The 16,522-nt window shown below is 42.7% G+C and overlaps 1 protein-coding gene across 3 annotated transcripts in view; it reads left to right on the top strand.

The window, feature by feature from the left end:
- Positions 1-16,522, top strand: part of arvcfb (ARVCF delta catenin family member b) — a 108,194-nt gene that overhangs the window by 19,119 nt on the left and 72,553 nt on the right. For 2 of the 3 annotated variants that reach the window (XM_053420500.1, XM_053420498.1), the window contains exons 2-3: positions 11,841-11,999; positions 12,621-12,641. In XM_053420500.1, the coding sequence (XP_053276475.1) occupies positions 11,841-11,999; positions 12,621-12,641 (180 nt within the window). The remainder of the gene's footprint in view (positions 1-11,840; positions 12,000-12,620; positions 12,642-16,522) is intronic. The other variant, XM_053420499.1, reaches the window with a different exon arrangement.

Raw genomic sequence — 16,522 nt, 5'->3', positions numbered from 1 at the left:
TAAAGCTAAAAAGGCCAAGTCATTGGATGGTTTCAGCTTTTCAAGTTAGCAGCTTGTCTTAGTAAATGGAATTTGTTTGGACTATGGATTGTTTCAGTGTTTTATTATGTTTAATGACCATAATCCATTCATTCTAGACAATGAATCAGTTAATCAAGGCAGTTATGCAAAAAGTAATTAGCATATAAATAAACCCAAAGATGTTTTCGTTTTGACAACTGAATGTTATTTGAGAGGAGAAAATGTTTTCATCCTTTTCAGTATATTCTAGTTTATTACTACTTCAATGTTTTTTCATCGTTTTTTGGCGATTGAGTTTTTTTTTATGGTTCTCATCAGAATAATTGCAGTCTTTGGTTATATCTGGGAACACATCGAGATTTTCCACATGAGCTCACTGTGTGTGTGTGTGTGTGTGGGTGCGTGTATGTTTGTGTGTTTTTATAACCTCAGTGTGTGTGTGTGTGTGTGTGTAGCCTTGTTTTAGTCTTGACTATTTGTGTCTCCTGTCCTGTCAAGCATCCGTTCATCAATAATGATGCATTCCACGCAACACCCTCAGCCGACTTGATAAGGGTTATGCTATTATTACCAACATGAATGAAAAAAATGTCTGAGTTGTTAAATATAAATCCATAGTGAGTAGGGGAAGGTTGAATCTAGAGGCTGACTGACTGTGGATCTGTGTGGGTGTAGGATTAGAAGCAGCTCTGGCCGGTGTCCCAGAGGACTCTGAAGGGTTGGGCTGAGATTTCCTTCCTGAAAGGAGACATGTCTTCACCAGGGGTTTGGATGATATCTGTCATCCAAACTACCCTGACCTATCTCTTAATAGGGCACTTCTGTGGGTTGTCATTACTCCTCTTTCAGCCAACAGCTCTTTCGGGTCAAGATCCTGTTTACTAGATACCAACAGTAAATCTTCAGAAGCCAGCATTTCCTGTTGCACAGAACAGACGCAGCTGATACGGGAGTGGGGGGAGATGGATTGAGATGTATGTGTGTGTGTGTGCGTGTGTTTGCTTGATTAAAGGCTGGGCGGGGGGTTAGCAGACAGATGCTAGGCCCTGCAGCTGGCTGGCTGAGTGGGAGGGGAGCTACATTGAAAAGCAGCGGTGCCAGCAAAGTGGGGCTTAGCCAGGCACTGAGAGGAGATAATCCATATTTCATCTGCATCCCCCTCCTAACCACCTGCAGAGCAACACAACACAGACCCAGAGCATGAATAGTGCATGACAGAGAAGTAAAAGAGAAGTAAGCGCCAAAACTTGACAAGAAGAAGGAGAGATGCCCTCTCATTACCAACACCTTGGGGAACTTGGGAATGACTCTATTAGTGAATGAGTAAACAGTGAGACTAAAAGTTGCCCCACACGCTAAAGAAATTGCCTCCACCCACCCGCCCATCCTTATGCAGTACAGCAGCACCTTTTCATTTTGCATCCAGCCTAAAGGCTTTACTTTGCATACACCTATACTCTCTGGTGTACGCTCCTAATCATTCAAAATGCAGTTATTCTGATATTTTTTAATTCACTTGACAAATGCATGGAATGAAAACCACACTTCAGAGTAAATGAGCCACAGCTTAAAATACGCTATTTATTTGTATACCCTGGATCTTACTAAAAGATTTACTCTCTGGTAATTGAGCATGCATAAAACGGAGAGAAAAAAAATGTCACGGTACCCAAACTATATTTCAGATATCTGCCTAGTTTTAAATATTCATGATCAGCTTGCAGCTTTGAAAGTGAGCTTAAAAGAGTCTCTCTTGCTCGCTCAGCCTCACACACAGATTTGTGGATGCACACACAGGCCCACAGCACCAGAATGTGGGCCGCCTCTATTGTCTCCCTGCATTTTTATCCCCCAACTAAATATTCACAGGAAATCAGGTAGACTTGTTTCCATTGACTTGTAAATGAGCTGTTGTTTTTTTTGTGGCGCGATTAATCTCTTATTAAAAATCTTAACTGCAACACAATGTCATCTGTATCAAACCAATACAGATTCTGTTCAGATCCAATTCAGCCCTGTTTACCTCCTAGTAGAGGCAGTGGAATACATAATGTGCAGAAATGGTAGCCTTGCCTATCCCTTATCGTGTTTATTGCTATTATGAGCCGTATCATAAAAAGGCTCTTTGTGTAGAGTCAGACTCAAATTTTTATCTCTGTCAACATTGTGGGGTGAGAAGGAACTCTGTCGATGTTTTGGAGTGATGTGGAGGGCATGGTGTCTGCGTACTCTGGTTGACCCACACATTTCAGATCTGTGGTTGTGTTTTACAGTAAGCTCTGCTCTGGCTCCAAGTTCCTCAGACTCTGAGGGACTGTTTGGAGGACTGCTCCATCTAACTGAGCCCTGGTCTTTGTGCAGGGTAGTTTTTTCTGTTAACATCCAGCTAATATTTAGCGTTAGAATATCAGCCAAGTAAGGACTTTAAGATTGATATCAGTGATGAAACAATTAGTTTATAATTAGTTTGTAAAATTGGAAACATTTTATGATTCTCTTAAGTGATTCAGCAAATATGCCAGAATTTGACAAGTTCCATCTTCTGAAATGTGGATTATTTAGCATGAGAACTGGTATATTTGGGCTTTTGTTCAGATTTTATTTCAATTAAAGTCTTATTTGGCTTGTCAGCACAGTGTACTTCAAAGTACTTCAGAGTACATTCTTTTCTATAATGTTTGAAAGCTGAGTATTTTGTATTGGAATTCACAACAATTCATTAAGTGCTTTACAGAAATTTAACAGCAGGTTGTTTAAAGAGGTACATACAGGTGACTGTCATGTCACTATGTCAGTTCTGAAAATATGTTCTTGAAAAATTGTCTTGTCCACATTGAATCATTCAGAATGAGAGGACAATGCACTGACCTTATGTGTGCTCTCATTTATACATAAGTAGTTACAGACTTACACACACATGGTCCACTAAACGTCTTCCGAGCAAAATAGGGTGTACTAGATGTTACATCACAATTATTTTCATCTGACAGAACGGAGAATAATAAATAAAGTTACTGGGCCTTGGCTTAAGCCCCTTGATAGATTTATCCAACTGCACAATCGCTCCTTTATGGGACACATATACATCCGGCTTCACCTTATCTCACATCCCGTTGAAGGTTAGTAGTAAATTGGCTGGGATTTTTCCATCGGCCAGTACTTGCGACCTGTCCTCTGCCTCCGGCTCTGACACCATGCCATTGCCCACAAAATGAGCCCAATCCTTTACCAGGCGGTTGGCACATGGCCGTAAAAATGTCCCCAAAGTGGGGGTTAATCATGTTTGACTGAGTACATATTTGAAAAGCAGTCGCAGTTATTGTGATGAACTGCATTAGCTCTGCGAGGTGTTATATATGAGTGCAAGGACTATTTTCAAAGCAGACTTCTGCTCATGGCCAAGGTGCCTTGGGATGCTGGGGCTCTTTCAGTAGATTATGGGGGTTTCATGTCAAGATGAGGAGTAGTTGAATTTATTCCAAATGTCTTAGCTATAGAATGCATTTCTAGAGTGTACTCATATTTTTTACTTCACTTCTATTAACTCCTGAGGGGCAGCACAGACATCTATGGAGTATGGAGGTAGATCAGTGAGAGCACTGATAATGGCAAACAAGTTCATAGGCTCTGTCTGTATTTCCTGACATAACTCAGTCTGAGAACTCTGAGCCTATGCTAAGAAATATGCCACTGTTTTTATGGCATCCTGCCCTCCTATTGTAGAGACTCCTCTGCACACCCCTCCTTCACAGTCCCAAAGGAGGACATTCCGTATCTTTCCTTTAACAGTTAGAGCTCCCTGCCAAGCCCGTCAGTATCCTCCATTATAACTGCCCCAGGCTTTACCAATTCCTAAACAAGAGAGATGGAAAGCAAGACGGAGAGAGTGAGGAGGGGGTACGTTTCTGTTAAATGGGAGACCCTGCGGCTGCATATGCCGACAGTTTTTGGAGAAAAGGTGTCAGGGGGAACAATAAGTGTTGCGCTGGTAGCACGACAGGAAGTGGAACATATGTTCTCTTTCCACCTCCCTAAATCTCCAGTAGACCTCACATGAACTGAGCTTCTGGCAAAGTCGGTCTCACAGCCTCCTCCATGCTCTGCAATCCACCACTCCAATCACCAGTCCCCTGACAGAGTCATGCTGACAGTGATCCAGTGGTCGAGGGGAGGGGCACTGCAAAGAACCCACCCTTCGGGTGTTACGCCACCATGGTAAAACCACCCGCCCTGCTGCCCCCCCCACACACACCACCCGTCGACCATGGCCTGCTACCGCTAATCTTCCTCATGAATTCCTCTTTTTCTCTCTAATGGCCGCACCCACTGTCTAAATAATCAAACCCCAGCCATTAAACTGCCCCCTCTCCAAAGCTATTTAGTTTTGCTTTACCGGCTCCAACGTTGTTTCACCACCATTTTTTTTAAAATTTATTATCCTCTTCTACCTCTCTATGTACTGAAACTTAATGTTGAGTGACTTTCTGCATGTTTGCGCCCCTTAACTGACTCCATGCCTTGAGTTGCGAGGAAAACATTTGTGGAATGTGACTCCATGTGCGCAACCGTGTTTGGGTTTATAATTGACAGCATATGTAAAAAATTACCCAACATTTCAAAACATCTCCCGGCCAATTTGAATGGGAATATCAGTCTTTCCTGAGATGAAGGTGGTGTTGAGTGTTGCAGAGGGTCGACTGGGGGTTTCCATCTGCCACTAGATAGTGGGTTTGCAGTGATGTGGTCCCGATGCCCTGTTGGGAAGCAATCAAGCTTAAGCTGCAGGGTTTCTTTGGCTAAGCAGTTGGTTGTGAGAGTTTCCCGAGTTGGCCTCAGTCTTTGACGGTTGGAGCCTGTCAAGTGCGCTGACTAACCCGAATGTTGTCCCGTCTCTAGGCGCTGGTGCAAAGGAACAAAAGGGCACATAGGCAGAGTGTGTGTGTGTGTGTGTGTGTGTGTGTGTGTGTGTGTGTGTGTGTGTGTGTGTGTGTGTGTGTGCGTATGTGTGTGTCTGTGTCTGGGCAAGGGGGGCTTCTTGGAAGGGGTAGAAAAGGCAGGACCAGGGTGGGAAATGATGAAGGCATCTGAAACCAGGAGGCCAAGCGTGAAAGAGATGAGAGGGAGAGAAGCCCAGATTTGGCCCAGGATCAGTCGCCAGAGACGGAGAGATTAAGGTCCCATCATTCCCATCTGCATCATGAAGGCTTTGGCCCTCTCCCCCTTCAGTTATTTGTGTGTGTTTGTGTGTGCGTTCCTCCCTTCGTACTGTTGCCTGGAGGAATATTTACAATTGAAGCATGCGCATACACAAACATCATCACCACGCACTGCAGCGCCAGGTCAGTTGGGTTTCCAATCATTCCAGTGTGGGGACTTCTGCCCCGGCTGTAACTGAGATGAGGCCTGCCTGCTTGGCCTTGGATGTGACTGAATAACCCCACCTTCTTGTTTACCCTGGGAGAGCATGCTGTGTTGGGACTTTGCCATGCATTGTCAGCCTCTCCAGTTCCCCTTCCTCTACTTGACTTCCCTTTGCCTCTGCTTTATCCCACAAACAAGCCTTGTTTTGGATGGATATTTCGATCACATGGTCACAGTTTGCTGTTTAAAAAAAATAAAAATTATGGGTCACACTGTTGCACTATACTAGTGCATGCTCCCTCTCTCCCTCACTCTCTTTTGAATTTCATCATATGATTCTTCACTGTGTAGGGCTGCCGATAGAGCAGCTAGTAGAGGCAGAAGGGGCTGACGGGAAATTGGACGACCCAAGGTTAGCCAGACGATCTTTGCCGGAGGATTAATTGTGCAAGAGCCATGTAATGATTGCTGGCATGTCTCTGCAGTGAAATCCTGTTAGTCCCTGCACAGGTCAGACTAAGACGGAGCATGTCGTGTTTGTGTGTATCAGGAAGGAAGGTGACTCTGATCATGCTGGAATGCATGACCAGGTGGCGATCTGACAGCTTTCGTTGTCTCAGCCTGAAAGTAACTAAAGTCTCCCACCCACTGTGTTCAGACTGAGACTTACCGATCTCATTTCTACTCACTGAGGTTGTGTAGGAGTGAGTGGGAGATTTTTCCTCATGTACACCTGCAATAATTGACACAAGGAAATATTTTCATAGGAATCACCTCTTATAGATAATATGCTCTTTTGCTTTTGTCACATGTGAGTGCCTTCTCAAGAGTTAAGCTCAGTTAAACATATCTAAGTTGACATGTTCTACCCAGAGACTGGTCTTAATTATTGCTATCCTGCATATGACACTGGATTATTGAAGCTCAGCTTTGTTTTTGCTGATATATTTTTTGATAAAAATATTTCAGATATATGTAATCATTTTGCCATTTGTTGACTGGATTTGAAATCAGTCACACAGGTGTGTAGGCTCCGACTTCATCAGTCCATATGTAGAGTCTGCACAGCAGAGAGCAGGGAGTGACAATGCTAACTTCCCAAAGGGAACTTGTGCTCAGAACTTCCAAATACACACCGTCTTTGTATTGATATATAAATTAGGCATTATATTGGAAATTTGAAATATATATGTATACTTTTGAAATGGTTGGCCGTAAAATACAGGCATTTTAGTGCAAATGGTGTTTTTTATACAGTAGTATGAGGATATATGATTAATTTGAACTCTTATTAGATACATCCTTAAATATTGAGGACAGGGTTAGGGTTAGGGACACAAAAAGGAAAACATAGGGCAGTAAGACAGGGGCAGGGACACAGAGCTAAGGACGTTACAGTTATATCATGTGCATCTTAACCACTAGGCCATCAGGGTGCATCACATTTCTAAAATGTGTAGCTCCATGACTAGAATGTTTTCCCAAAATTTAAAGTATATGTTAAGTGTGAAAGTTGATGCAGAGTAGATCAGATAATATTGGTAAAATATGAATATTAACAGCACTCAGCCTCCAGTCTGTACCTTAATAATTTGCTTCATATAACTACAATAGAACATCAATAACATGTGTACCTTTTTTTCTCTACACCTTGTAAACCTACTGCAGTGATGACTCATTCTCCCTAACTCAAACTGAAGTTTTCTCTGTCCTCGGAGGAAAGGGACGTCCCTTATCTGTAGAGTTTACATTTCCATCTTTTTACGCTATCTCTCTATCCTCAGACTGCACTGAGCATCTTATTGAACACTGATGATGAATGGGTGTGGACTGATGGGAGATAGTAGGCCACTGCTAATTGACACTGCTCTATCACTTCATCTCCTGCTTTTGTATTCAACTTACTCCTCCTTCTTTTCTCTTCTCAGTACAACGATCCATTACAGTTGAGATTAGATGCTATTAAGGAGCTGTGTGTCCCTGCGTATCTATCGTATGAAATATAATCCAGAGAAGATTGTTTAAGGGCTTTTGTCAAGGGTATTGTTTGTTAGAGGCATTGATCGCATCGTTGAGTTATGGACGAGCTTGAGTGCTTATGTCTCCTCTCATGCTTTTGTGGATATATAGATAATGCTTTACTGTAGTTTAATGTAATGTAGCATCAGTAGCAAAGGTAAACTTTTTTTATATCATGTACACGTACAATCACATTTCTAGTCTGATCCATTGAGACAATGATTATCTTGTCACAGATCAAGGTGAGGTTTCATTATCCTCCAAACTCTCTTCTTTATAGTCTGTGCCAACCACATCGGACAGAATAAAGTGCAGCTTGTACAAATTCCATAGGTCACTGTCAGAGCCAAATCCCTGTCTGACACCTCAGCCTCTCTGATACGACTGGACCAACAGAAGTGACATGACAGGAAAAGCTTTAGAGCAGTCTTCTCCTCATCACAAGTTGGGTTGTCCGGCTTTCTGGTTTGGCAAGAAGACAATTGTCCTTAGGGTTCAGAAATGGTAGGTGTATGATATTTTTTCGATCTTTACAAGAGATACTCTTGCATTGGTCCATAATTTATGCTTACCTCCGCCAAAGATGATAGGTTTTCTTCAGCGTTTTTCTATCTATTAGCATATACAATTTGTGGCTTGGTGGAATTTAAGGGGACTGTTGGGCCTTGGTGAAGGTATGCATTCTTCTGAGTGCTAGTTATAGTTTCCTGCCTTCTTGAAATGATCAGCTTTACATATCATTGATTGAGAAAGACCTTTCCCTTGTTACCCTGATCCAGCTGATCAGACAATTTTATTCTGAGGCATAAGATCATGAACTCACCAATCTAACCTTGAGATTACCTCTATTCATCTGGCTAATTCAAACTCTTTCCAAAAGATATTGCCCCACCTCCATCTCACTCTCTCTTGAACCCCTCTCCCACTGTATCATTCATCTCTCTGAAATTAGCCATTAACTCACTGCACATCACTTCTCCTGCCCTTGACTAAAGGGTATTCTTGACCGACTGTCCTGGACACTGAATCAGCCGCCTATCCCCCCTGGGACCGGCAGGCGGGCGCAAAGCTTACGTCCAGACGGCTTTTAATCATTTATTTAGGGGCTGAAACGTCGAGTTCAACTCCGCTCTCTCCCCCCCTGTGCCTCTGTGTGCACTAAGTGAGAGGAAGGAAGTGAATGAGCGACACCACATTAAGCTTGGATCAAGAAGCTAGTTTGTCAGCAAGCCTCTGAGGATCCCCACTTCCTCTCCGTCAAGTGCTTTACCAAGTACTGTGTATTTTAAACAAGTGTAGGAGAGGGCTGCACAATTATGGCCAAAATTACAATCACAATTATTTTCATCATTATCCACAAAATATGTTTTGATCACACTTTCTCATTGAAATGAACAGAGCACTACTTTCCCTTCCGTTTTGTGCTTCATTCCTGCCAATGTTCAAATCTTTGCATTAAAATAGGACTGGTCCTTCATCACAGTGCATCTCCTGGCAGTAAAATGATAGTAAAATTCTGCCCAAAATATAGGCTCACTAAAAACAAATATGTTAATCTGCTCTCTTGTTACTCCGAGCTGCTGCTGCAGTGGGGCGACAGTTTCCGAAATGTGAAACCAAAACAGCTCAATTTACTTGGTGACAGGCTGTTAGCCCAGGAAACGCTTTGCATTTGATATGCACGAGAGTGTTCTACGAGCAGAGGGTCACATTTTAAACATCAATACAACAGATGATAGTGTTCATTTGACTGTGGGAATGCAAGAAATGTGATCAATATTAATGTCCGATTAATTGAGCAGTGTTAGTATAGGATGTGGCCGGTACTATTACATATTGCTGTTTGAATACATGGTCACATATTGAGCTTTTCTTATGAGGTATGATGCATTGTTGTTTTCAGCACTGAGTCACAAAGTTAGTACACATTTACATTTTGGTAGAACAAGGTGACTAATCACCATTGACATTTTCTGTATACCATTTGAAAGGCCCTTCCCAGCAGAGTCAGGCTGTTTAGCTTGAGGTCAGTCGAAAAAATTGTGTTTTCCACAGCTCACCAGTGGTTAGGCATCGATAAATCTACCTCTTTCTATGCAGGACATAGCCTTTATCGTCATTAACCCCAATAATGAGCCCTCTTTCCAAGTGTAGTGACCTAACTCAGCTTAGTTCAGAGTGCTAATTGACTCTCAGTCAGAAGATAGAGTGGAGCAGGTAAATAGAGAAAGTTTTCCTGCTCTTTGTGCTGCTCAAGGAGCAGAGGAATGAACCGTCTAACACGAGAGACCAGGTCTTTTTCCGTGAGAGGCCGAAGAGTTGACGGATTATGGGGGAAAAGATCCTCAACATTAGAAATCCAAACTTTTGACTGATCAGCAAGAAGGAGCTCAAGATCAATGAGGATTTTGCGGGGCTTTGAAACTTGAGATGAGCTGGCCAATCAATGGAGAGTTGTTCACTTGTTAGCGTCTTCAAAGACATGAAGGAAAGAGGCAGGCTTTCCTCCATGAGGCATCTCATGGAGTATTTAAGAAAACACAGCAGAGTACAACACTTACACTTTTCCTTTTGCTCCGTCATTGGCCTTGACTCTGTCTCACTGAGTCAGACATCTGGTCTTTTTGGTCGGACAGAAAGATATGATTGCTTTTACTGTTTTTTTACGTGAGGGAAGTTTGTTACGCTAATGGGAGGGAGCACTGCAGAATCATAGCAAGTTTAAAAAGGCATTATGAAGATCTTGTTGTTTTTTCACATTTATGAATTAATTGATACTTTCTCCAGATAGTTGAAGTAGCAGGAAGTTAACACAATGAAAATTCCAAACAAAAAAATCTCTACGGTCAGTCACAGCAAACTGGATGATAAATATACAGCCCCCTGTTTGTCCTTCTTCCCCTCTTTCCACTACACCACCCTATTCCAGCTGTTTCCCTCTCTGCCCTCTCCATTACTTTCAAATTCCTCTGCCTCTCCTGGCTCCATGCTGTTCTGGTTATCAAAGATTGCCTCATGTGCTTTCCTTCCCCTTAGTTACGAGAGCTGTAATTTTGTCACACTCACGCAGAGCAGCGCGCCACGCCATGGCATTGCACCTCCAACCGTGGACTTCATATCATTTTACATCAGCAGGAAATGCAGAGAGAAGCACATTTTTCTCACAAATTCACACATGGTCAGGTGGAGCGGGTTTGGGGCTGCACCCTCACTTTCATCCTTAGCCCATGGACACTTTTTCTTCGAATTCCTGGTCTCGCAATGAAACATGAATCAAAAACAGTCCTCCAGCCTTTCACTTGCCTTGATAGAAGCTTTAACTCAATTTGAAGTCTCAAGAGCTGAGGAATTGGAGCTACCCTGCATTGCAGTGTTTGGATATAATATTAGAGCCAAATAAATCATGGACTGTCAGCACTAGAAACAAACTAAGAAAACCATAGCTTTATATTTTCCTACCAACTGCTTTATTTTAGGGGCTTTTATATGCTTTGCTCTGTGGAACCTAGACAAGGTGATGGGGTAGGGGATGTGTTTGTATTGTGTCCCACTTCAAATGCAAATGACTGTGTTTATACTTTATGATCAGATTCTGTATGTGAAAATGGAGAATATTGGTAAAGTACAATATTTTGGAGTCGGACACCTCCTTGTTTCTGTTTCTAGTTTGACCAATCACGTTTGAGCAGGTCAACAGTCTGTGTGGAGAGCAACAGAGGTGCGTTTGTCTGGGGAATCGTTTAACTTGTGTGATAAGAGAAACTACTCGGACTGGAAACAGTAAACAGAATATGGAGTCTTGCCCCAGATATCCACTGTCTACACCTGAAGTCTCATAATATTGGCCATTGCCCCCAGAAACTAATTCATCGTCAATTGTTAGCCAATAGGCTCCTTCAACCATAACCCTGATGTTCCCCTCCACTGACAAGATCGCTTCTTATGCAGCTTTCACCAAACTTTCCTTGAGCTGTACACATTGAGTAATATATTTCATGGATTGCATAACTTTCATGAAGTGAATCCTTTTTAAGGGCATTTGTTGTTGATCAGATATTTTTGGACATATTTTTATGCCTATTTTTATATTATAAACACTTCTGAGTCCTCTCCTTGTTCCAGTATACTTTATTTTAAACAAATTAGTCGTGTTCTGAGTTTCACATTTTCAATTCACTAGCTGAAGCTCAAGTGTCTCAGTGGAAATTATAGATGGCTTCATGTTTAATTCCCTTAATTTGCACTGTTCTTATTCCTGCTCTATTTTTCTTTGCTGTATTCAAATATCATTTGTTGCTGCAGTGGCCCATTTAACGTTCCATCTTGCTGTGTATCTGATGGAGGATTACCTGGATGTTTTGCTGATATTTTTCCGTGTTGTGTAAGAACTGTACGACTTGCGGTGTTGTATAACTAGTTTTCTTCCTTCATCTGTGCAGGAGCAGAGCCCCAGCAACGCATCATCCCTGGCTATGATGCAGGAGCCGCAGGAGGTGGTGGAGGAGACGGTCACCATAGAGGAGGACCCTGGCACCCCCACCTCCCACGTCTCGGTGGTCACCTCTGACGATGGCACCACGCGACGCACAGAAACCAAGGTAACCGCAAAGGTGCTCTCAACTTAGTTTCAGTGCATTGACAGACAGATCAATGTGTTAAATACTAGAAAAGAGCTCATACATTTGCTGGCTTCAAGACAAGAGGTATTAAACGTTGATCTGCATATGGTTTGGATGTAGGAGAATGCTTGCTGTTTGCCAGCAGGTCTGAGAAATACTTGGGAAGTTATTGTAAATCTGATGTGCAGGTGAAACTGATGGTGTCTTCGTTATTGCACTTGATGTTAATTCCACCTGGTTCCTACTATCACACATTAGCAGGACACTGCAGAGCAGTTGCATTGTTGTGGCACTAGTTTTCAAAAGCGAGCTTAGCTTCAAAACCCAGAAATCCCCTTTGATCTATTTTAATACTGCTTCAAAATATGGCTATAGATACCTGTTTTCCAGACGCACAGTTCCTCTACCTCTACTTCCAGACTTCCATCGTAAAGAACGCTAAATCCCATATTCCGACAGCCCAAAGTGGTTTCATCTCCCTCTCATCGCTTTTTTTATTTGATTATTTCGTTATTATGAGCCAGTTCCTTAGTTTTCTGCTTCTTTGATTCTCCTTTGTTGATTTTTGTCCTCTACTATGTTCTGTTGTTTTTCTGTAAGGATATGTCAGCTAACGTGAAGGTGAGTGGATTTTAATACCAGTATGGCTTCGCCCACCGCGCCACCATCTTGTGTTTGCCCATACAGGCTGCAGCAGCAGTGCACAACACAGTCTGCTTCATCACAAGCCAAATAATGCTACAGTCTTATACTTTAAAGTACAAGTCACTGCTTGCTGCTTCCACCTCCTGGGGTGAGGCTCATTCTCTCTGGTCCTCTTTCTTTTGCATGGTCTTTTCTCTCTCTCTGTCTCTCTAGTTTCCATCCTTTGAATTTTTTCTTTCATCATCCCTCAATGACATTGTCGGAAGTACAAAAAAAACCCACACAAGAGCACTGCTTAGCACCAATAACACAGTATACATCCTCACTGTAGTGTTATGATATGAGATAAAAAAGGGTTTATATTTATGGTATAGCTTTACAATTAAAGCACAAGGACAAACATTTTTTTGTTCAGGTTTGTTTTTGCATTGCTGTTTTTTTTTTGTTGCCGTTTTATGGCCATAAATTGACGATTGATTTCAAAACATATAAATAGAAGCAGCAACGTTTACTCCCCTGAATGACTTGCTATCATTTTGACTACTGGGTAGACAGTCTTTAAATGTAAACTGTGAATATAAGCCTGCTGTTGGGTCCCTATTGGTGGTGACATTCTCTCTTTTGTTTTTTGGGGGGATGGGAATATCCCATTTTAATGACTCTGATCACATCTTAACGTGCAAGTGTGCCACAAAACCAAATCCCCCCCCGACTCTTTGGTGCAGGAGCACCTTCACTGCTTCTTGGGCTTAGTGCCACCCAAGAGAATTGTGATTGGTTTGAGGAATACAAACTACTTCTGTTTCTTCCCCTATAGCAGAATGATTCTCCAGCAGTGACACAGCGCTGTAGAGATAAGTCTGGCTATGTGATACAACTCCAATACTTAGAAATGATCCCATCTGATATCGCTAATCTGCGCCCTCATCGGAGCAGCGTGTGCTTGAACATTGCTTTTTGAAAACACTCTGTATTTCACTTCTATTTTGGAATGCCTCGCTCTTTGTGCATGGAGAAGAATCCCTCCAGAGTATATGGCAGATCTACATTTGAAAAACTCGCACAAACTTTTGCCACATTACTCTGAGACTTATCCTAAAAGCTAATCTGATATTGCAATATTTTGCTTGGGATTCGAATGCAGCTACTGTCAATCGCTGCTGCTGCTGTTTGAAGGCTTCCAGAGGACGGAGGAGCGCTGTGTGGAGTTTCTACACTAGAGACTGAAAGTCTGTAATTAAAAAGCCTGGCCTAATCCCTCATCAGGAAGGGCCCATTGCCCTCCAGCCTGTTTACTGCAAGAGGATTGGCCACACACAAAACACACACGCACACACACACACACATTCATATGATTTTAGAAGTTGTTAGAAGTAACACACATTCAAGGACTTTGCTGGCAAGGAAGGAAAGAGGAAGGACGCTCATTTTAAGGAGCCACTGTCCTGCTGGGAGGAGGGATCGGCTGTTTTCCTGAAGCCGCTTTGAGGAGAAAAGCAGATTAATGTTCAGCGTGAACTTCTGGAAGCCAACGTCTCTGTGTCGGCAAATAGATCCCGATCCAGCAGAGAATCTATACAAAGAAAACCCCTCCACGTGTCTTCCTTCGTTTCCTTTTCTCTTCTTTTCCTCTCTGCATCTCTTCTCTCTGACTCATTCTCACGTGTCACACCCCCCACGTCCTTCTCCTTTTCTATCTCTCTCATCATTTTGCAGCAGCTCACAGTTTTATTTATGTGCTTATCTGTTCTTCAGAACCAAACTCTTGGTGCACTGTCTAATGCTAACGCACTCCTTTCCCTTGATGGTTATCCCCTATCTGACTGCTAGAAGATGAAACACAGTAGCTTCTCCAATCTGCCTGATTTCCAGGCAAAAAAAAAGTATTTTCAGTTGTACACATGTTTCGAACTGATTTAGTATGAGCAATATTACTATATGACTTTTGGTAAAGAGAGAGGTGTGTGTCTTTGTAAAGGGTCGAGGTAAGTTTCATTATGAATGGCGTTTCAATTCCATATTGACTGCTGGTTCTATTTAAGTTTTCAATCAATTTCTCTGAATGGGAATTACCCAGGCCACTTGACTGTGTGTTTGTATGTGAGTCCGAGCACATGTACGCACTCAATTAGATTCACGTCCATCTTCCTGTCCCAGCATGCCATGCTGTCCTTTGGCGAGCATACAGCTCTCGTTTCCTGCTGGCAGACACACTGAACGTAACGTCAGTCGTGTCGGAGGAAGAGCTCAGCTGGGCCAATAAAAGCGGCATTCCTCGGCTTTCGTCTGGATATGAGCTAATGAGAGTCCAAGCACAGACCACACAGACAAACATAAGCTCTTTAGCTACTCCACTCCCACTGGGGAGCCGACCTTGTTCAGGCAGGAGTTCCTTATTAACTTTTCCAAAAAGCCAAATGGTAGTTTCATCAGGTACAACTGTCCTGAGAAATGACTAACTGTTAACCAGATAAGAAAGAATATAATCTTATTCTCACAAGGACCTTTTAAAAAAAAAAAAAGGGATTTAAAATAATAGCTTTTGGAGCACAGCAAGAGCTCTTTCACCTCGAACAGCAAACAGCTACATGCAGCGTCAATGTGTGCAAGGCTGTGTCATTACTTCCAAGCCATTTTAGAGGAAATGCAACAGGGCGGATGTTACATCCATGCAATATGTCATCTAAAACAGTGCTGAAAGCTCTATCCACCCATCCCCTCAGCTCCAGGTTACAAAAACCAATCTCCCGCTGAATCTAGCAACCACTGATGGTGACTGACAGGCCTGCCACCAACCCCCAACTTCATCTCAGCCCCCACCCCACTTATACTTTGCTATCATTATGGAGAAACGACAAAATTCGACTTGCGTCATCATCGCTAATTCCAATGATGGCAGGCTTCACAATCACAGGTTGCCTAAAAAATATGATTTACCCCCTCATCCTTTGCCAGTAACCTCTGGCCACCGTACCCATTTAAGCTCTCAATAAAGTGAATGCCACAGAGGCTGTGAAACCTCTTATGGTGCTGTAAAGTGGTCGCTCTGACGCCTGCTGCTTCCATTTTTACCAGCTTGGTAAACAATTAAATCCTGTGTATAACTGCCTGTGGTTGTTCCTTTTCTGCCGGCACTCTCTCCAGTGCAGTCGTGACCAGACAGTCACATGCTCACTCTCTCCACCATCTTACCAATTCTCTTTTAGCCCTGTTTACCCGGCTTCAGCATATTTTAGAGGGGTCTGCTGACCCCCCCCCAGCTTTCCCTTACTTGATGGTTTAATGCCTTGTGAACTTGAGCGTACATCAAAGAGTGTTTGAAACCTGTGTGATGGTTCTCTCCGCAGCCCTTGCAAAAGCTGTGTGCGTACAAGGCAGCTGGGTATATCAGGACTGAGAAGCTGTAGCAGTCGCCGGGCTGCTCTCAGCTCCTGCAGCCAGAACTGAATAGGATATGTGATAATATAAGTAGGATGATACTTTACTATTCTCACATCACTCTCCCTCTGGAATCGGGGAGTCAGAGTCCCATAAGGGCTTATTACATTTCTATGGCCATATCCACTTTTTCGCAGGTTAAATGTCAGGTACCAGACTAAATTGCCCAGAAAAATCCATCAAAAACACAAAGTAGGAATGTAATATCTTAACTGACAGTAGTTATGTTGATGAACATTAGAACAGCCTAGTTCGGGTTCTGCTGCAGCTCTTCACTATGACTCAAAGGGATGGAAGTGAGTGTGTTACTCTGAGGTCATACGTAGGCTTTAGCTAATGTGAATCAAGCAAATTAGCTCTTTATTTTTATCTGTGCAAAGCCGAGGCAGAATGGCATCAGAAACAAATGTAAATTACCC

Source organism: Pleuronectes platessa, chromosome 4, assembly GCF_947347685.1.
Source record: "Pleuronectes platessa chromosome 4, fPlePla1.1, whole genome shotgun sequence".
In the NCBI taxonomy this organism is placed as follows: Eukaryota; Metazoa; Chordata; class Actinopteri; order Pleuronectiformes; family Pleuronectidae; genus Pleuronectes; species Pleuronectes platessa.
The sequence above is the reverse complement of the archived record's forward strand: the minus strand, read 5'-3'. Positions and strand labels throughout refer to the sequence as shown.